This window comes from Caloenas nicobarica, chromosome Z (assembly GCF_036013445.1).
Source record: "Caloenas nicobarica isolate bCalNic1 chromosome Z, bCalNic1.hap1, whole genome shotgun sequence".
Lineage (NCBI taxonomy): Eukaryota > Metazoa > Chordata > Aves > Columbiformes > Columbidae > Caloenas > Caloenas nicobarica.
Genome location: NC_088284.1, coordinates 33,359,922 through 33,382,366, shown reverse-complemented (window position 1 = coordinate 33,382,366; position 22,445 = coordinate 33,359,922). Strand labels below are relative to the sequence as shown.

The 22,445-nt window shown below is 38.1% G+C and overlaps 1 protein-coding gene across 2 annotated transcripts in view; it reads left to right on the top strand.

Annotated features, from left to right (window-relative positions):
• SNCAIP (synuclein alpha interacting protein) overlaps window positions 1–22,445 on the top strand; it is a 91,287-nt gene that overhangs the window by 43,762 nt on the left and 25,080 nt on the right. For both annotated transcript variants that reach the window (XM_065656373.1, XM_065656374.1), the window contains exons 3-6: window positions 1,191–1,263; window positions 13,043–13,905; window positions 15,575–15,754; window positions 19,984–20,097. In XM_065656373.1, the coding sequence (XP_065512445.1) occupies window positions 1,191–1,263; window positions 13,043–13,905; window positions 15,575–15,754; window positions 19,984–20,097 (1,230 nt within the window). The remainder of the gene's footprint in view (window positions 1–1,190; window positions 1,264–13,042; window positions 13,906–15,574; window positions 15,755–19,983; window positions 20,098–22,445) is intronic.

The window sequence follows — 22,445 nt, the reverse complement described above, 5'->3', positions numbered from 1 at the left end:
GAGGTCAACTTTATTCTGAAGCAGATGGCCAGCTGGGCATTAGAAGCACATCAAACTTTGAATGACAAACTATCAGCAAAAAACAGGTCAATGTATGACTGCTACTTTTTTGTGTGGAAAGCTCATGGTATTTTATGTAGTTGTTTTGCTTCATTGATCAATAGCTCACCAGCTAAAAATATCTGTTTCTTTGAAAACATATGGTGTTTATATATTCTTTAACAATTTTCAGTTGTGCTAATCCGAAATGCTTTTTTCTGTTTTGGTTTCCAAAATACTGTTTTTAATAGGCTTTTTTATATGAGCAAAGCTATTGATCTTTCACAGACATAATGATTTTTGTTTGTTTACATGAAGATTCCTGTAACATTTAAGCATTTGATTAAGGAAGGCTTGCTATTAAGTAACTTAACTTTTGTATGTCAGAATGTGTAGTTTTATAACGCTGGATCATGTGTCTTAGCAAGAGTATTCCACAAGGTTATAAGAAAAATATTTCTGTTTAGTAAGATACATACGTCATCCCTTTTCTTTCCTTTTTAATGCTGAATTCAGAGAATAAAATCCTGATTAATATCAGGCATATCCTGTCACATCCAAGTAATGATGCAAGTTTGGTGTAGTAAAATCTAGGTTAAAGAAATTAGCCTGTTGTCTGATATCTGTATGTACATGATGTGTCCTACTCTGAAGTCAGATCTTGATAGTGCAAATATTCTGCATTACTTTTACATATTTGTTTGTGAAAGCTTGAATTCTACTTTTTAACCATGAAGTATCTTGCAGTATAATCACCATAATAGATGCCCAGGTGGGCAAAGTGACACCCTCAATGCTTACTGTGAAGCCTAGATCTATTCTCATCTTTGATATATCTTGCATCCCATGAAAAGGATGGATATATAAAATGTATTTGTGACTTGAATAATGGTGATCTGCAGGAAGGAAAAATCTGAGGTGGGGAGATGCGTTGCTGTAGTTTTTAAAGTCTGTTTGATACCCCTCAAGGTGGGACACAAAAGCAGATGCCATCTGCTTTTCTCATGCAACCTGAGAAGACCATCAGACTGCCAGAAGTACCCTTGGCTTGGTAGGTTTAGTCTGTGCCCATGACATCAGGACCTCTTGAAAGTCTTACTTTTTATCTTTTTAAATGAATTGCTTCATATACATTTTTTCCTTTTTTACAGTATTCTGTAACTTCTCTCAAGACCATCCCAGAATTATGTAGAAGGTGTGATTCACAAAATGAAGATAGATCAGGTATGATACCCACTTCTGTTCACTCATCATTTTCTAGGCTGCTTTTTATCATGTACAACTTGGCAACGATAGCTTCTTGGCAGTGTTCTGTTGTTTTGTTTTCTCTCATTTTTGTACAGCTTTCTGGAAACATTACTTTTTTTTTTTTTTTTTTTCAACAGATGTTAGTTCATTAGAAGGAAAAAAAGTTCCAAAAAAGGATTTGGCTGTATACAGATAAATGCAGGGCTTCATCTCAGCAGCTCCAAACCACAGTATATGCAACAATTTACTTGAAAACCCGAGAAACCATTGGTGACAAGACGTAATAATGTAGGCGCCAATGAAAAAATGTTGGATACATTTACTACCCATATGGCCACGACCAGTTTGAGGGATGATGTTTTGCCAGAGTCTGAAACTGTATCAAGGATGCTACATGATAGAATCTACTCTAAGGCATACTGTAATAGTTAAGATTAAAGCTGAGTTTTTCAGTTTAATAGTGTAAACTAAATGAAGAATCATGGCATATAGATGAGAACCAGCTGGAGACCTTCCCCCTTTCCCCCTGACAAAAAGTGCATTCAGTGTTGTTTTTCACTCTGTAAATCAGATTAATCTGCTTTTGTTTTTCTCTTCCCGATGGAGGAGAAATGAATTGGTGAGAGGAGCATTTTTGTTGAGCTATGAAAAGTTTATTGTGCTTTCTGATGTTTTAATTGAACTTTTTTTAATGTTGTTTCATCAGATACTTTTATAACAGAAATGGGAGACCTGGAATTTGTGGGATGATAGAGGTCTTTAAGAATTGTGCTATCCTTTGGCAGCTTTTATTTCTATATTGCCTTTCAGGGAGTTGTAAATTTCTGAGGTATGTAACTAAGTTGAAACTTTCTGATAGCTACTTCTACCACAGTCATTAAAGGCTAGATCATCACATCTGTATGCCACTGACTGTGGCAATAAAGGGAAGCAAAGCTCTCCTTACCATACCTGCTTTTTCCCATGTTACTGCCTGCGCAGGGCACAGCAGTGATTGTGCACATGGTATTACTACCTGCTGCAAGCAGAGGCAGGGAAGAAGTGGAAAGGGAGAGCGCCCCTGATTCATCCCCCTCAGTGCCCTATCTCATTCTACCCCAGTCTTTCCTCTGTCTTTCCCTATCCTCCACTGTTCTCGCCTCCTTATTCCCCTCATCCTCCCCTATTATACCCTTCTGTCCTCACCCTGCCTTGCCCATCCCATTTCTTCTCTCTTCTTCCTGCCTCCTTTCCTCATGCCTTTCTTCCTCCCTTCTTCCCCTTTCCCCTCTCGTTCCACCTTCTTCACCTCTCCTTCCCTTCTTCTTACTCATTCTTACCCCTATTATCCCCACTCTCTCCATCCTACCATTCTCACCGCATTTCTCCTTGCCATTCTTCTCCTTATTCTTCCCTTATTCCTCTTCCTTCCTTCTCTCCTCCTGCCATCTTTCTCCCCCACTTCTTCACCTTTCTACTCATTCTTCCCTGCCATTCATTCTGTCATTCCTTCCAACATTCATCCCACCATTCCTCCCCCCATTCCTCATATCATTCTTCTTTCCCCATTCCTCCCACTGTTTTCCCACCCACGCTACCTACCATTCTTTCCCACCATTCTTCATCCCCATTCTCCCCAATGTTCACACCCCTATTCTTCCCTTCATTTCCCCAGAGCATACTTTTTCTTCCCTCAATTTCATCCCAGTCTTTCCCACCATTCTTACTCACGAGTCTTTCCCATTTTTCCCTCCAGTCTTCCCCCCAAATCTTTCTCAATATTATTCCCACCATTCCTCTAGACCCTTCTTCCTCTCATTCTTATCACCATTCTCCTCCCCACCATTTACTGTCCCTTATTGTCTCCCCTTTCGTTCCCTACCCAGTACCTCCTTCATCTCTTCTACATCCCACTCACCCCATTTTCTCCCTGCTACCATTTCCCTGCCTCTCTCTGCCTATCAGTATTAGCAGCTGATCATGTGGCAGCAAGGCATTATCTTGTCTTGCCATAAAAAGAGTTAAAGCCGCTCATTCAGTCAGCTGCTCCAAGAGTAAGGTGAACCAGAGAAGAACAAAAATAGCCCGTAAGATATATTGTACTGCATGGTCTGTTCATGACTGCTCAGCCAGAGTGGCAGCATCAATACCTGTTTACAGGAAGAAGAGTATATTATTTTTGAAATTGGGATAGTAGTCAAAGCAAAATGAAGACCAATAGCAACAGTGAAGCACTGGTTATGAGCTCTTCCGTAAGACTATGGAATATTGACAATTTATTTTGTAGCTCTGTTTTTTCTTGGTCTCCTCTGCAGTTGACATGTTCAATGATGATTTTAATTACATCTACATTCATATATTGCCTTGAAAAGGCATTGACAGAGGCAAGTACAGGAATTGCTGGAAGATGGCAGTAACACTGGAGAGTCTGCCAGTGGAAGTTAATGCACAGCTTTGTTTAAAAGTCTTGAGTCAAAAAAGAGGTTTTGAGCACTGATAATAGTGTTGGCAAACTGGTAATGGTACTAAAATCTATTTTTTTCTCTCTACTTATCACTTATGAGTTTTCACGAATTGGAAATAGTACTAAAATCAATTTATTTTTACTCTGCTTCATCACTGAGTAAACATATAGTGCTGAACAATAAGGTATCACTTTACGTCTCTGTACAGACTTCAATATCCGAAGTATCTTGAAATATAAACAGAGCTGCATCAGTCAACATTCCGTAAGGCCCCATCCATTGACTTTTCATAGTTGCTTTTGATGCAGTCTCTTGCCTCTCTCATACTGTAGACCATTAAAAAATATTCCTCAAATTGTTGTTGCTATGTCCTATTTTTGATGAAGATATTTTATACCATAAATCTTTATATGCATGACATTCATACAATTTTATATCTGTATTCCATTGGCAATTTAAGTAGTTACACATAGAAAACCTCAGAGGTTTTACAAAGAGCTGATCCAGCTTTCTACCTCATACTGACTCCCACTTAAGAGTTTGTATTTCTGCTTTAAAACACAGAAGAATGTAGAAGGAGAACTATCCAAGAATTACTTTTATAAAAGAACTGAAATTTAATCATGAGTTAGCCATAGGTTTAGATATAACAGGACCCTAATAATCTAAAAAATAATTAGCTTTCAGCTTTGTCTCAGGAAAAACATTTAGTTCAGTAAGATAGTTAAGGCAAAATTACAGAGAAAATAAAATTTGACTTAATACTTAAGAATATGTATAAATATGCAGACAACCATTTTCACAAATAAGATTGTTAGAACAGATTTAAACCAGACAATTCCTCTGTTTGGAATTACATTTTTAAATTTTACAGCTGATATTATTGACGTCTTACTATTCATTGTGCACAGTTAAGTTTAGTAAATAGCCCCTGTAAATCCCATTTTCTTTCCCCATTTCGTGTAAACATTTAATAATATGTTAGTAACATATGAAAGTGTTTGGTTACATTGTTTTCAAATTACTCTAAGCACTTCTAATCCTAGGCAAACATACCAGTGTTTACCAGTGAGTGTGCTTTCTCAAGCATTTCACAAAGACCTTTCAACAGATTTTTTTTTTAAAAACTATTTCTGCCTGCTCCTGTAACTTTTGCTCAAATTACTTATTTTTTTGGACAAGGAGAGATTAGAAAGTCTGAGAAAGGATTTCCCTATGTACAGTTTTTCCTTTCTGAATTCCCACTGTCACCTCCCTTTGTTGGACAGCACTGGCCAGTGATCTGCACTGGTAGGAAGGTCCTCTGGTTCCTTCCTCGCCCTGTTGCAAGATGTGCATAAAAGTTGTGCAGTCAGTACCATCTCGGTCCTGACTCCTTCCTTGAATTTAGGGAATTCTGGCTCAGAATAACTCCAAGGGATCCTTGGAGCCAAACTGTATGTCAGTACCTCCAGATTAGAAGGCAGAAGATATATGAGATCATAGAAAAGGCGTAGGGCAAATCCTGATTTACCCACAATAAGGCATGATTAAGGGTAGTTGTTTTCTCTACCATCATGCTTCAAGGGAATGGCCTTTGTAGCTAGTATAATAACTGCTATGATGGGCATTGTTCTTCTTCAAAGACAGACAATTAAAGAGTGTAGTTTGGAAACTGATCTAGCTAACTCATTTTTAGTGCCTACCCATGGATTTCTGTTGTTGTCTAATATAGAATGATGAATTGAAACAGAAATAAGCCCTTTATACTTTTGTTATTAAGCATGAAATTGGCTGCTTTCTTTCTGGAAAGATTTTCTAAGGCAACTTGAGCAAATGGTTCGAGACATCTGTGTTCAACAAGCTTCACTGAGCCATATCATTGTTGAAGTATATACTGTCAGCTATGACAACTTTTGATTGTCATTAAATGTATGTCTCAAATAAGCACAATTTCATACTCTGAATCTTTATACACAGGTTAATAAAAGCAAGTTCATCTTTCATCTGCAGCATTTATCCTTCTGCACTGCTTTATGCATTCCCAAAGTACCTGTCATTCACAAAATTATTCAGAAGATCAGTTTCCTGTTTGAGAAAAACAAATAAATCAGTGAATATAAAATTGCACATGATTTCTGTCTCAAGCTCTTGGTAGTTTTTTAGCTATAAGAGAAATTAAAGTAAAATTTTTTTTTGAGGCAGTCTTATATGACATTAATTTACCAGAGTCTGTTGTCCTCCAAATACCTCCCACATAAACATGTCTGAAACAATACAAAATAGATTGGGAAATTCCTTGGTAGAATACTGAAGAATTTTTTCAGAAAAAAAACAATAGTTAGTATGCAGTGACAGTTGTGATAGCTATATATAAACTCTTTTCCTACATCATTTTCACATTCTCCTCATCCTGTTTTACACATTTTGTGCCAGAATGACCTCTTCTGATTTTTCAGTAGAGCTTTACTTGCTATCTCCCTTTTACGTCTTTAGATTAGTCTGTACAAGGGTAAACCCAGTTTATTAATTTTGAATTTTTCTTTGTCTCTTCTGTATTTTATGTTTTAGAAAGATAAGCCAAGATAAGAAAAAATATTCATTCACTGGGGTTTGTATTGTTGTTTGAATTACCTGGAAAAGAGGCATTGTTATTTAAAAGGATGAATTATTATTTACCCTGTTTACCCTTTCTGCCTTTAGAGTGGCTTCAAATTCCACTTACATGGGAGCAAACCCTCTCTGTGCAGGGCTGTTCTTTAATTCAGGATCTCATGCTACAGACCTTACATTAAAGAACACTAAAATGTGCTCCTGGATGTTATTAATATATTAAAACTGTAAAACAGTGCCACCTTCAGTTAAAAATTATTTCAGTGATATTAATAAAACAGTAAATAGATATTCAGAATGGGTTTTGATTATCCATCGATATGTATGGGACATCCTTTTCTCCATCTCTTGCCAGTGCTGGAGATAAATTGGTGTTAACAAACATGAGGAATTTTCTAAAAGTTTCCCTAGTGTAGACAACACCTCAGTGTCTGTGTACAAAGTTGGAATCACAGTGCTTTGGACCTGGAATGAGTACAAGTCTTAATTGGTTCAAGAGTCTCTGCTGAAGTCATATCATACTGAAGAACCTCAGGCATTTCTTTCAGGGAAGAGTATATTTCCAAATGTGAAACTTTGTATACACTTACTTCAGGCCCCCAAATGATTGTATAGTACATGAGCAATATGGTGAAATACTGCATTTAAAAATGCGTTTGATAGGTATGGACAGTTGTCAATGCTAATTCCAGGCTTCTTCAATAATGATGATGGAAAGTGAAGTAAACTCCACAGTAAATGAATTTTTAAAGCAAAGAGGAAGAGTTTCAGTTAAAGGAAAGTAATTTGAATGTGTTCATCCTTTGGTAGCAATGGACTCAACCTAACAGAGTTTGTTCTCATTTATAAAACCATAGAATCCTAGAATGGTTTGAGTTGGAAGGGACCTTCAAAGATTACCTAGTCCAACCCCTCTTTCATAGGCAGGGACATCTTTTGGTAGATAAGGTTGTTCAAAGCCCCATCTAGTTTGACCTTTGAACACCTCCAGGGATGGGTCATCCACAGCTTCCAGTGTTTCATGATCCTCATCGTAAGAGTGCAAGACCTTGCACTTGGTTGGCATTGTTGAACTTCATGAGGTTCACATTGGCCCAGTCCTCAAGCCTTGTCAAGGTCCCTCTAGATAGCATCCCTATCCTCAAGCACACAAACTGCACCACTCACCTCAACCACTCAATCTGCAAATTTGCTGAGTGTGCACTCAATCCTCCTGTCTATGTCATTAATAAACATATTGAGCAGAACCCATCCTAATACAACCCCCTGAGGAACACCACTCATTACTCATCTCCATTTGGACACTGAGCTATTGACTGCAACTCTTTGGATGTAGCCATCCAGCCAATGCCTTTTACATTAAATAGTCCATCTATCAAAACTCTGTATCTAAAATAGGGGCAAGAATATTGTGAGGCACCATGTCAAAGGGCTTACAGAAGTCACATTAGTTCCTTGTCCACTGATGCAGTTGCTCCATCATAGAAGACCACTAAGATTAGTAAGGCGTGACTTTCCCTTGTTAAAGCATTGTTGGCTCTCTCTACTCACCTCTCAATCATCCATATGCCTACACATAGCTTCCAGGAGGATGTGTTCCACAATTTGCCCAGGCACAGAGATGAAGCTGACTGGTCAGTAGTTCCCAAGGTCCAGCTCTTTACCCTTTTTAGAGAGTAAACAATTTAAGCCTAAATGGTAAAGAAGCTTCTTGCTGTGTTGTCAACAAGGGTAAAGGGTACCTCTGAGTTTTGTGTACTGGGAGTTTCCAAGTACACGCTGACAAGGTCTTTAGGTAAAAGCTCCCAAACAGTGTATTATCTTATCTGTTTGTCACTTTGTTTCCAGTCTTGCTACTACCTGCAGGCAGACAATGTTTTTTCAGGGTGGTTACAACTTCATCATAGCATATCTTAAGTCGGAAGGCACCTCTGAAAGCTGTCTTGTCCACCTTACTGTGCTTAGAGCAGTTCCAGTTACACCAGATTGCTTAAGGATCTATTCTGCATATGAATGCTGCTATAAAGAACATTGCAACCAAATTACTTTGAGAAAGTGTTATTAGGGAGACAACCAGAATGTTCCCACTTCTTTGTCAGCAAGAAATAACCGTGATTCAATCTCAGAGGTTGATCAGCCATTGAAGGATCTGTTAAGCATGATAAAATGAGTAGAAGGTCTTGCCATAGTCCAGATCTCTCAGCTCCAGGGCCTAAGAAGTGTATTGCTCTCCAGTATTGACAGTTTTATTGTGCTTTGTGACTGCACAGGGATGGAGTTCTTAGAAAACAAAGGCTGAAATACAGGGAATTTAGAGTTAGCACAGTCTGGATACAGGTCTGGTCATTAGTCAGAAGCATTAATGGCGTTGGTGACTGATAACTGTTTGGAAGTCATCCAGTTTTTCTCCCGGACAGTGGTTCAATGCAGTTAACTATAAAATTTTATTCTCCGTCCTGAGAAGGTACAGAGATAACAAGCTAGAAAGGCTCAAGGATTTCACTGAAGGAGGTAGCATGGTAATGGGGATCCATGTTTGCCATGTACAGAAGAACAGGAGTGAATTGATACTCTTTTTCTTTCCTGCCAAACCAGTGTGCAGGTGTCAAGTGGTCTGGTAGCGCAACATGGACTTGGTTCCCAACTGATCTGCAAATGACTCACATCTACATCCATTTTCCTGCTTGCCTGCCTTGTCTATGTCCCAGCTGTTCAACAGCAGCATTTGTGACTACAGAACATTGGTCACAGCATAAACCTTAAAGGAGTCCATGGTGGTGGTGACAGATACACAGGAGCTTGACCATTTCATCAGTTAGCCAGTAGTCTTTGAATGCGAGTCATTCTGAGTTTGTGAAGAGCTGGCATAGCAATATCTGGAAATACCAGTCTGCAGCATGTTCAGTTTATTTTGTAATGGTACTGCTGTGTGAAATAGAGCCTTTTGCCACTTCCTATTTGTGTCACCAGTTCCGTAAACTTCATGAAGCCATGATCATTTAAAGAGTGTTACTGTTACCCATATGCCAGAGAGACAGGCTCTTGCACGCACACCAGGAATGAATTTCCGTAGTAGTTTCCTTATAGAGCTGAAGTGAAAGCTAAGTTCTTTGTTATTTTCATTATACTCAGGACAATTTAAAGGTATTCTGATGTTTGATGTTAGATTGTAGGGATCACAGAAACTGCTTGTCACAAGGGTAAAGTTTCATCCGTGCATGAGGTAGCCTTGATGGTCAGACAAAACTCATATAGTTACCCTATGATTCTACAGATACTTGTATACCAGATAAACTCCCCCACACACACCTCTCCTTGCCCTAGATACAGAGATGATGTTGAAAAATTCTCTGAAGTCAACAGATGCTTACAATTGGAAACACGTTGTAAGGATCTTTTTTAGAAAGTTCAAGGTAAATTTTGTTTCCTAAAATAAAATCTGTTGATTAAATTGTAAGAGAAGTTGCTTCCTAATTTTCCCCTTTTCTGATTATTGGCCCTCAGTAGTTCTAGGACATCTGCAAATAAACAAATAAATACATAAATGGATAAAACTATAAATAAAACTACAGGCCTCTTTATTCACTTTTTGCATTTTGTCTTCCTCAAGAAGAATGTAGAGCACAACATATGGTGAAGAACTACTTTTGCAAATTTGTCGCTTGCAGTTTACTCTTTAATGCCAAAGAAATGCTTTGGCAACTCAGGTCTATCAGGCAGCATGACACTTCTTTACTGATGTGAATGAAGTCTCCCTGGGTTTTGTGTTCCTTTCTCTTTTTACTTCAGCAACATAGCAACAGGATCATCCAAATCTCTCACATTAATTAATAGAAGTTAAAGAAATAATTTTGATAACATAGTTGAAAAAAAAATTGTCATCAGTTTTTTACATTTGAGATACTGGTGCATAAGAGAGATATTGTTTATCCAAGATTATGCCAGAATTATTTGTCTGGAACAAAACTAGCTGCTTCACATTCTAGTCCCCTGCCTTAAACTCAGACCATCCTTTACTGATGTTTATAAAAGAATCAAACAGCATTTATTTGACCCAGACTTTTAATGGCCCCTGCCTGAGTTCATAAGTATGGAGAGATGAGCAAGAGGCTTTTCCCTTGATGCAGCTGTTGAAGACTACTCACATAACTCCTACTGTGCTGGTCCTTTGGAGGACATACACAGCACTTGGTTTTGCTTCTTAAGGGAACAAACATCTGAAAACAGAAGGGAAGAGATCCAAGACATGCCCTGATACACTCTGGCCTATGGTTTCAGTATTGTGTAGGGGGAAACCATGCTGTAACTGCGTAAGCACTAGTGCAGCCTGTACAGCACACAAGTAGAAAATAGCACAAAGAAGGATTGTGTCTACCAGTCTGACTTGCTTTCTTCCCTACTGCTGTGTGGTTAAACACTATATTGTAATCCTTTATTCAATGAAGTGTAAATTCATCATCCCAGTTAAGTGAAGAGAAATTTTTTAAGTCTATATGAATATTGCAAAATGTTCTTGGTGTTCCAGTTTGTTTTCTGGAAAAACAGTGTTTGTAAAGAAATGTTGGGAAGAAAAACAATTGAAAAAAAATATAAGTACCTTCTTCTGCTCTAACGGTAGTGAAAGAAAAGAGAAATACATGATTTTACAATGATCCAAGACATATTTGTAACAAAGGTCATTGCTGCTTTGTAGCATCCAATTTTACAATTTTGTCATCAGTAGTTTATGTAAATGCATGTTATTAAGGTTAGAAAGTGGAGAAAGCCAAGCAACAAAATAAACGTAAGCTTAAATAAAGTGACGACAAAAAAAATATTGATGCCTTTTCCTCTGTCTAGACCCCTGTGTTGAAAGCAGTGTTTTCATAAAACTCAGACAGAATTCATTTCCATACTGAGTGCTTAATAGTTCCTGTCAGAACAAAACAGCTGGGAAACATATGGTATCCATTTCTCTGTATCACTTGGAAAAAATTTCACATGTAAATAAAACCAACATAAAAGTGTAGGCCTTTGAACCTAGAATCTTATACAATACATAAATAAGTCAGTACAGTGTGTTCTTTGTATTGGCCCACTAAGTTGCTTGCCTTTTGATTATTATCATTTTTATATCTTCTTCGGAAATGTATTCTTAAGCACTTCCAAAAGTATTAAGGTAATTTTCAGACATCCATAACTACTAAGCTGTACTAATCTTTCACTTCAGATGTTAATGTTGCACTGAAAGTGTATATATCTGTTTCCTTAGGAGGGTGTTCATGGCAAATTGTGTGTTTTGACCACAAATTAGATCCCACTGATATGCAGTTAGCACATGTAATAAATCTGCTTTGTTTAAACAGTATTCTTGACTTTCAAAATGCATTAACTCTTAGTGTACATTGAAAAGGGTGTAGAAACTGCTTGAAGGCTTTAGTGGTTTTAGTGCTACCTCTCAAATGAAAATAACAAAATAAGGAAAATACTTCTCCAGAGTTCCACTGATCGTGGACATCATAAATATCACCAGCTGGGACTATATGAAAGACTGCAAAGTTCAGTAGGATTGAGTTCAAGTTCAGTAGGATTAAGATTCAGGTACCTTGAGCTCCCTTTCTTCTGTGCAAGTCAGATTCACTGGTCCAGCTCCATATCCTGTAGTGCAGTGAAATTATGGTTTGGAAGATTCAGAGCTAAATATATGTGTATGTGTGCATGTGTATAGATAGACAGATAGATAGATAGATGTATATATACAGCTTATGTATGTATAACGGACAAAGTTTGACACAGAAGCCCAACATACAGAGGAAAAGTGGAAAATGAAAAATCATACCTGAATAAGTAGCTTAATTTTCAGATCAGAGAATCACAAAATCGTTTCACTTGGCAGACACCCTCTAGTCCAATGGTCTTGCTTAAGAAGGGTCAGCTAGAGCAGGTTAAGCCCAGGACTGTGTCCAGTTAGATTTTGGATACCTCCAGGGATGCAGACTCCACAATGTCTCTGGGCAACCTGTGTCAGTGTTTGACCAGCCTCACAGTGAATAGTATTTTCTTGTGTCCAGACAGAATTTCATGCGTTTCCCTTTGTGTCCGTTGCTTCTTGTCCTGCCAGTGGGCACCACGGAGAAAAGCCTCAGTCACTTTTCTTTGCTACTTCCTATAATCTAATTATACACAAGAATAACATTCCTCTTGACCCTTCCCTTCTCCAAGCTGAACAGTCCTAGCTCTCAGTCACTGTTCATGTGGATTTCCAGTTCTTCTGTGAAAAATACCTCTTGCAGAGATAACAGGCCTTAAAAATGAAATTGTTGCTGTTGATAAAACAAATCCACTAAAAAGTTTTGACTAACCCTTTTGTTGACCTCCCTGAAAATCATTCAACTTTTATGATGCATCTCTATGCAACAAAAAAATTCAGACTAGCATAGTTGGACAGGACCACTGTAAATGCCACTAGGCTCTTATTGATGCCCATTTCTTGATTAAAACTTCTTTATTTATAATTTATTACTTCGTATGTCCTGTTTGAAGAAAGTTTCTTTTCTGGAGTGTCGAATTCTTCAGCTGTTTTCATAGAGATGCCATTAAATCTGCTTAGATATGAATGTGGCATGTTATCATGTAATTCTTGTTTCCGGTGTTTGGTCAGGTGTATCTTTAAAGCGTGTCATGTCACGTCACGCATCTGGTAGTAATCACTTCTAAATCACATTCCTCTGTTTCTCTAGTTTCCAGCAGCAGCTGGAACTGTGGAGTCTCAACTCTTATCGGAAATGCACAGAAACCAACAGGAATTGCAGATGTGTGCAATAAATTCAGACCAGTGAAGAGGGTTTCACCATTAAAGCACCAGCCAGAAAGCTCTGAGAACAATCAAAGTGATGACCAGAAGAACCAGAAGGGAGAACACCGGAAAGGCAGCGATTCTCAGCCTGCACCTCCAAATGATGACCAGAGTCCAGGAGAAGGAGAGAGCCTTAAAAGTAAAAACATTGAGCCCACTGTTCTGCTTGGGGAGCTGGAACACTATGACCTGGATATGGATGAAATTTTGGATGTGCCTTATATTAAATCAAGCCAGCAAGTTGTTCCTTTTACAAAGGTAGCTCCTGAGAAAAAGGTTTTGGGTGTATGTTCAACAGTGAATGGTCTTAGTGGCAAGACCTGCTCTGCAGGGAGTACAGAGAGTTCGCCTGCTGAGGGGATGCAATTCTGTGTGCTGTCTCCTGTGAAAAGCTCTCAGCTGCGAAAAATGCAGCCCATTGTCCTTGATCAGCACAAGCATTTAACAGAAGAGCTAGAGCTTTCCCAGCCTTTAGTTAACTGTAGCTCAGCCCATGAATCTGAAGCCCAGGGCAAGGGCTTCTTCAGCAGGACATTTGTTGATCCTCACGGTCACAAAACTGAGAAGACTATGCCAAACTGCCACGTGAGGACTTTCCACCTGCAGTCAGCAGTGGCAGAAAGCAAGCAGCTAGAGGAACTCAGTATGAACTGGAGCAGTGCAGGGGGCCCAGAAGAGAGGAGCGAAGAGGTGAAAAAAATTAAGAGCATCTTAAACATTGTGAAGGAAGGCCAAATATCTTTACTGGTAAGTATAATCTTTTTCATAAAACACATTAGAATAAGAGCGATCTGTGATGTGGCTTATAAGCCAGCAAAGCTGACGAAGTGCGTATTTTGAACTGCTGCCTTTTTTATCTTGTACACTTCTTAGAAATTGAGTGTATGGGCTTCCCAATGGAAAGTTTTAATCTTTAAAGCAAATATGTAGCAAACCCAAGATACTAATTTACGTAAATGTGGCCAGGCTTACTAGTTTACGCAGTACACTGAAATTTTATAGAAGGAAGGCATTTTAACTGTTGAGATCACTTAAATATTGAATTTCAATCTGAATTGAGTTTTGCCTTTCACAATATTTGTGGGTTGCTTTGTTCAATTGTTTCTGGTTTTGCTCAGTTGTTATTTAGAGGCTGATGATGGGAACAGAAGGTCTTTTGTTGTATTCTGATTATTATTCAGGAGTGTTTATGCTGTCTTGTTGAAGCAGCATTCTCAGGCAGGAGCTTTCTCTAAAGCCTCTTTGGCCTCTGACCCATATGAAGTTTTTTAGTAAATTCCAGCACTGTGATCAGGCACTATCAATGATGTTTTCCAAAGTAACTAGGTGCAAGTTAACACAGTGATGCAGAGCATGTGATCTCCGCTCAGAACGGCTGGTGGAGGCAGAGTGGATGTGTAAGAACTGTTTTTGTTAGATTTTGTTTAGCTTCTCTGTTTACCAGTCCAGCTCAAGCACAAAAGCACGCTATTAACATAGCAGCAAGAACAAAGGCACATATTCAAAGACTAGACAGAAGCAGAACAGAATATGAGATTGCTCAGTAAGAAATAAAAGCAAATTAAATTTACCCTGAGATGGGAATTGAGGTGGGAAAAAGAGCTCATCATAGATAGGTAGATGAGAAGAAAATGCTGATTTTTTTAAGATAGGTCAAAACCTCTGAATGAAGTAGACTCATCAACCAGTACACTGACAAGTCTGGACAACTCTAGGAACTTAGCATTGCTGCTCCTTAATTCTGTCATACTTCTTCTGTTTTCCTTCTGGAGTTTCTCAATTCAATTGTTTTGCCTCATAATTAGATTTAGGCAGAAATAATGTATTAGGTCATGGTTATGTAGTACTTCGGGTAAGTAGTCAAATACATTTTTTTCATGGAAACAAACTATCATATGAGAGTTTTCTGTCATGTGTTTTAGCTATATTTTAGATTGTACTTAACACAAGCTGCCAGTTCTGTGATGAGCAAAATTAATCAAGAACTATTTTTAGGAGTCCTGGATGTTTTCTGTTCAATTACTCATCAATATAATATAAAAAATAAAAAGGAGAGAAAACAAACACAAAACAGACAGAAATTTTTAAAATATGGATATTTTTGCAGCTACTTCATTGATCAAACCGCTACAAAGACTTAGAGCTACTTGCAAGATCTTGCACTGTTGAAGGACAATTGCATGAGAAGGAGAGAAACTACATGGTGAATCAAGCCAGTGAGCATCCCACCTCTATCCTTTTACAAATAGTAGCCGTATTCTGTGTAGTGAAATGAAAAGCTCCTGGTTTTGAGTTATATAAGAACATGCCTATGGGGTAACATCTTTGTATTTGGCATGTGTTTTGAGCTGTGAGGCTTAATGTTGTCTGTATCTTTTTATCCTTAGTTGTAACTAACATAATGCTTTTTTAACAGCCACATTTAGCAGCAGATAATCTGGATAAGATCCATGATGAGTGTGACAACAATCTGTTGCATGTAGCAGCATCAAAGGGACATGCAGAATGCCTGCAGCATCTCACTTCTTTGATGGGTGAAGACTGTTTGAATGAACGGAACATTGAGCAGCTAACTCCAGCTGGATTAGCAATAAAGGTAACTTAGTCAGTGCCTCTACTGTAATGTGACATAAAGATCATTTAGTTTCTTTCTGTGTCGGCAGTAAGTAATTTATCCAGCAGGATGTTATTTTTCATGCATTTTGTTAAGTGAGAGCAAAAAGAACTGCTGATTAGTACCACATAAGCAGACAAAAATGCACTACTGTTCAGGATACAATATCAGCTGTATAATGTTGACATTTTATATATTGTTGTCAATGCATATATGTTCATTTTTAAATCAGTTAACTGACTAAAAATATTTGTTATATTTTAATGAGCTTTCACTTAACTCAGACTCAGTTGTTTCTTTAGAGAGCATAACAGTTTCTTGTTTAGTTTTTTGTGGGGTTTTTTTAATAAATACAGGTATAATCTTGTAAGACAAGTGTTGAGACCATTTACAAAGCATAAAAAACCTCTGATACACATTTGGAAGTGAAACTTCTTGGTTGTCTAGAAGAATCACATCAAAGTCTGTCAGAAACTGCAAAAATTAATGTCAAAGCTTACAGAAAAACTTATCGTGTAGGAAAATGTGAAAATTATTGGTGTTGCTTCACTAAAATAAAACATAGTGGTGTACAGGAAGGCTGATAAATTTACCATACTGATTCTGGTTCTTTAGTAAGTGAGACTGAATGGTTGAATGCCATTCCTTTTAGCCACTAAGTACCTTAATAAGAAACAAGGAAAGGGGTGAAATATAATACAAGAGTTTCTGTTTCTTCAGGGTTTTTATTGTTATTTGCTTCTTGGGAAAACTTTAGAAACCGACAAAGGACTAGTGGATTCCAACTTGCAGGTTTGCATCTTCGAGACATCGTTTCAATGACCAAGGGCCCTGGTGCAGTTTTCAGGTTTTTTTATTTTATTTTATTTTTCTGGGACAAAGCCAAATGAATACAAAATTAAAGTGATTTCTAGTTGTACTAATGACATGCTATTATGAAAATAAGATATTTAGCTTCAATACCTTGTCCCATGTCCCAGCTGCATACTTACAGTCTGCCACTTTAGAGTCCTAGAATTTTAGTTGGAAATCGTTTTCTTTCTTGTTTTTTCAACCTAGTTGTATGTGTTTATAAGCCAATAAAACCTTTTGTCTTTTCCTCCAGAAAGGTTAGCTTTTTTAGTAATTAGTTCCTTTAGTTTCTATAATACTTGAGCATGCTTCAAGAAAAGTATGTAAATGTAAAGGAGTTCTTCATGTAAGTAAGAGTGCTCAGACCCAAGTGTTTCTAATGATGACCTGCATGGCTGGCCTTGTCCTGGATCATTGCAAAGTTTTGTGAGAGCCTGAAAGTAATCTGGCATAACCAAACTTTGTAGCTCTTGATCCTTACTCCCAAAGTGGTTTTGCACAGTGATAGAATGGACTGTATTCTTCCTGCTCTTACTTTATACCATCGTAACTCCCATAATATTATACCATGTGGGGCATACACCTGTGTTCCACAAGAATGATGACTATCAGAATGGAAGAAAACTTCTATGCAGGAACATAAATTTCCATGGAAGAGTATTTAAACAATTTAGCGATTATGAATAACTCTTCCCATCAAGGAATGAATTAATTAAAACTAACTGTTTTGATTCAAGACCTCTTTCTGATCCTGAGCTATGAGCTGGAGAGTTAAAATAGAGTCACACTGTTGTATTCTTGGTTTATTTTAACTAACTGTGGATAAATCCTTTCCACATTACCAAAATTATCCTCTTAATTTTATTAATTCTTTGTCTTGATTTTAAAAATGCAAAAATATGTTAGTCAGTTGTTATACAAAGGAAAACAAAATAAAAAATTATTAATTAGTCATGCTTACTGATGTTTGCACCCAAATATGTTGAGGAGAATTTTTCTAGCATAATAAAAAGAATACAAGTCGTTTCATTGTTTTACTTCATTACCGAAATTGAGAGAAATGGAGGAAAGTAAGTAAAATGGTGTACATTTTTGTGTTTGTATTCATACATTATATATGGAAGGAATAAAACAAATATAAAATTAATTTTATTCAATTTTTTATTTCTCCCATATAATTTTAAATGGGTTAATATTTATGGCATTCTTCTTCTTGTTTTTATAAAAATAAAACTGAAACTTGAAATAGATATTTGTTTCATTCTCATGAAAGCTTTTTCCATTTTATGCACACAAACAGCTTTTTATGTTATGTATGTTGCCCCAGTGAGGTTTTAACTGAGCAACTGAAATACTTGTTACAGCTGTAAAGAATATAACAGCCTTTATGAACATGAAAGCTGAAAAATGAAGTAAGAGCCAGCTGTAATGTAGGCCATGCCAAAGTGCATTTACCAAGGTACCATCACTGAAAAGGGGCTGCAGAAAGAGAAGCTGCTAAAAACTCTTGTCTTTACACCAGGCCATAAGCATGGTCTGAGGAAAATGTTCATCTGTTTCCACAGCATTTACATCCCCCTTCATAGTAACTTGCAAACTACTAGGAGAGTGCATAGCAGCTTGGGAATCTTGAGACTAGGCTGTAAAAGGTGTTCCAGGCAAGAATCATCTCCTTATTTGTATTTGTACAGTATCTATTACAGGCAGGTCTTGATCCATGAGCATTAGGTGTTCAGATACTACATACATAAGAATAATTTTGGAAGCATGCATTTAATTAGTGATCAATGAAGACCTGAGTTTGTAGGGATACTCTTCATTATGCCCCAGCAAATGATCTAATTTAGTCACTGAGCTGTGCTGTACAAGCGGTAGAAACAGAGCTATGGTTTTGCTCTGAACAATCTGGAAGTAGGGACCAGATTGTAACCCTAATGACTGGCAGAATTATGACTACCTTCACATGGACTGTGACATTAAGGGCTCAGTGATGCACAGAGGCAGCCTCTCATCAGGAGCCAACACCACCTATCCTGGTGACCAGAAAAGGTCCTCCAGCCAGCAGCACCAGTGGGGAAGACCCTGGATGTCCATCCTATGGGAGCCAGAGATGAGGACTGTTGGAGGTGGTTAAACATCTATGGGCAGTAACTCTATGGACTACATACCTAGAATTGCGAGTGAATGTACTGTTGTATAACTTGGACATCATAAGACCTGATTTGTAAATAAACTGATTCTATCTATCTAAGGCAGGAGTTGAACTCCCCTGCTGGGTGCCCCATGATCATGCAGAGTATGTAGGGTGACAAGGAGCTCGAAGTCATGACATGTCATCTAATCTACCAAATGATAATCAGTCTTTACCTAGGTGGACAGGCTACCTTTACTTAGCCTGGAAAAGGAGCATAATATTTGATGTCCACTTTCACATTAGCATTTTCACTGTAATCAATAGCCAAACTATAACCAATCCAGGACAGCAAGATAAACAAGTGCATTACATGACAGCAGAGAAAAGAACACATTTTCAAACAAACTGGAATTTCCTAACACTTTAATAGTTCTGATAAGCTTTTCTCTGTTTAGTAAAGGTGTTTAGAACTTTGTCATGGTTTAACCTGAGCTAGCGATACAACCACGATAGCTGCTCACTCACCCCCTCTCCCTTCTCCCTCTCAATAGGGGAGAGAATCGAAAGGGAAGGAAGAAATTTGGATTGAGATAAACACAGTTTAATAAAATAGCAAAATACTAATACACTACTAGTAAATATATATATATAAAATAGAAATAAGATACTCAAGGCAATTCTTCACAAACTCTGTCCACAACTGAGCAGCCAGTCCCAGGAAACAGCACCTGGTCGCAAACAGCTGATCCCAAAGAGAGAAAAAAGAGGAAAAAGGCAGAAAATCCCAGAGGCTCTGCAAAATGGCAAAAGGCCAAACTAAACATCCCAACCAAACTCCCAAGAGCAAGAGCAGGAAAAGCCTGAGGGAGAGCCCGGAAGATCCCAATTCTCTTTAAATATGAAGTATGACACTAACGGGATGGAATACTGTAGTTGATCATTCTGGATGTCAGTCAAGCTCTGTCCCATTCATGCTCCCCTTCCTCGATGCCTCACACCTGTGGGCAGAGCACTCAGAACATCCTTGGGTCTCAGAGCACAGCAGTTAAAAACTTTGACTCTGTGCTGGAGTGTTATCTCTTGTTCTCAAACTAAGTCCAAATAATGACCATGCTAGCTATGAAAAAGAAAGGTTTCTAACTACACAAAGAAAATTAACTCATTTTTGGTCAAACCAGCACTAACTGAAACAGCTAGAATTAAAAATTTCCTTTTATTTGTTTAGAATGGTCAGCTGGAATGCGTTCGATGGATGGTGAGCGAAACAGAAGCTATTGCAGAATTAAGTTGCTCGAAAGACCACCCAAGCCTTATTCATTATGCAGGTTGCTATGGCCAGGTATGACTTTCATTTACTTTTTTTATTACTTAGATGGTCATACAAGAATATCAATTTAAAGATTGTTTATAATTCTATGGCTTTTGATTACAGGTGTTCTTAATTAGTTTAAATGTAGCAAAGTATTTTCCCACCTAATCTGTATATCTTTTTCAGTATTTTCCCTCTTCAGTCTTTTTTTTTCTTTTAAAACTTTAAGTAATGACTAGGAGAATATTAGCTGACACCTAACTTATCTATAAATCTAGTGATGAGAAACCACAGAAGTACAGCATTTCAATGCTTTGCTAATGTCTGGGGAAACATATACCACTTAATGGTACCACATTCTCCTCCCAAAAATTCTGTTTTTCCTAAGCAGACCTTGCAATAACCCCTCTTCAAAGGACCTTCTCAAAGATCTACTAAGCGAGGAATAGTGATTGGTTACTCTTCTCTAATTTGTCATTTGAGCCCCTTTGTCATGCAGTTTCTTCAACGGACATTAAGGATAAATGTACAAAACCCACTATTTTTGTGCTAATGCTTTTTTTTACCCTCTTACTTATTCAGAGAGAGCAAGCAAAATGTAACCACTAAGAAGATTATCTTTTTCTTTCCTGTACAAGTGTGGTAGTCTCATTCAATGTGATACAATTATTGTGGCATATTTCTGCTGTTAAGTGATCCTGTCCAAGCATGAATTGACTGGAGGGGGAAGGAAAGAGAGGGGCCAGGTTTGGAAGGCTATGGAGCTGGAAGTCTACCCTTTCTCCTGCTGTTCGCGTAGCACACAGAAATCCCTGTTTTCATTCTGTGCAAAGACCTCCTTTGCCTCTTCTCCACTCACCTACTATGCAGATGTAACTGGTGCAAGTTAGGACACTGCTTGATTGTTAGTGTCCTGCTTTCTGTAGCAGGTTTGGCCTGTAAACCTGGTACTGAATATAGGGAGGCTGGGAGCCAGGTCAGAACTGGATTTGAGAGAGGCATGTTTACTACCGGGAAGAAAAAGTTTGGAAGAGAAAGTTTCGTGTGAACTTACATTTATATCGTCAGTTGATTAGCCTGATTTTGTCCTCATCTCTAAAGATATTTATAAAAACTAAATCCAGTGAAGCTTTGGTTTTTTTTCAGTGAGCTGTGCTGTCTACTGCCAGGAACAGATCTGGCACACTTTATCTAGACTATTTTCAGAGCAGGACGGAAGCTCTACCAGTTGGAACAGATCTGGCACACTTTATCTAGACTATTTTCAGAGCAGGACGGAAGCTCTACCAGTTAAGAAACACTAGCTACAATCAGCCACCCATGAAATTTTAAAAGGTGATATATAAATTGCTGCCAGATTTTCTTAGTTAACTGAATGCCAAAGAAAGTTCATATGTAATGTCAATTATCTAGGTTTTTTTATAATCCATAAGCATATTGCAAACATGAGGGAATGTCGGGGCTGAAGGGATGCCAGACTATCTTACCCAAGTGTGTTAAGAAGAAAAAACTTTGAGAAATTCATATGCGTAGTTGGCACTATCCTCGAAGCTTTAATTCATTTTACTGTAACTTACACAAAAGATAATCCATGTAAACATTGGTCTTAGAAGAATTACAAGAGTAATATTTTTACAAGGAAGACCTGTTATTGAATAATTTTCTAAAAGAGTCAGTCCATCCTTTGTTTCCCCAGGCATTAGACATGTACACCATATTTTTCTTCAATAAGTACCATTTAGAATGGGCAGCAAAATGGAGTTTGTAGCAAAGTTCCTATTTTAGAGGTCATGGCCTCACTCCAAAGACATCTCAATGATATTATATGTTTTCAATAGGATAGGGACCACGTAAGTTCATCTGATGGAAGAAGAGAGCTTGTAGTCAACCTGTAGCCTGGCCAGCGTACCTCCTATCAAGGGCTTCCCTAAGCATGGGATTATGCAAGAAGCAACCATGGTTATTGGCAAGCCTCTCCATATCAGACATAAGTCATGAGTACATGGCAGATTGTATACTAGGTGCGTCTGGCACAGTCACCATGTGACAGGAAGGAGATGGTAGTGCAGTCTTAGGTGCACATAGTAGGTCCTAAGAGCTTCACAGGGCTGTTATTTCTTTCCAGCATGGATGCTGTGGTAGCAAGGACTGCACCGGTAAGAGATAGAGAGTGAGGAATGCCATGGGTTGTTTGCCTCAGATCCAGAGAGTCTAGGGAATACTTTGGGGAACCAGAGCTACAGCATGACTGAGGACCTAGAAGGGGTTCTTTGCACCACTTGGCAGTGGTGTAGTGCTGGAGAACACAGTGGGGAAGAGTGTGTGACATTTGAATACACAAATGCCCAACAATACACCTTCTTTGCACCTCGGGATGT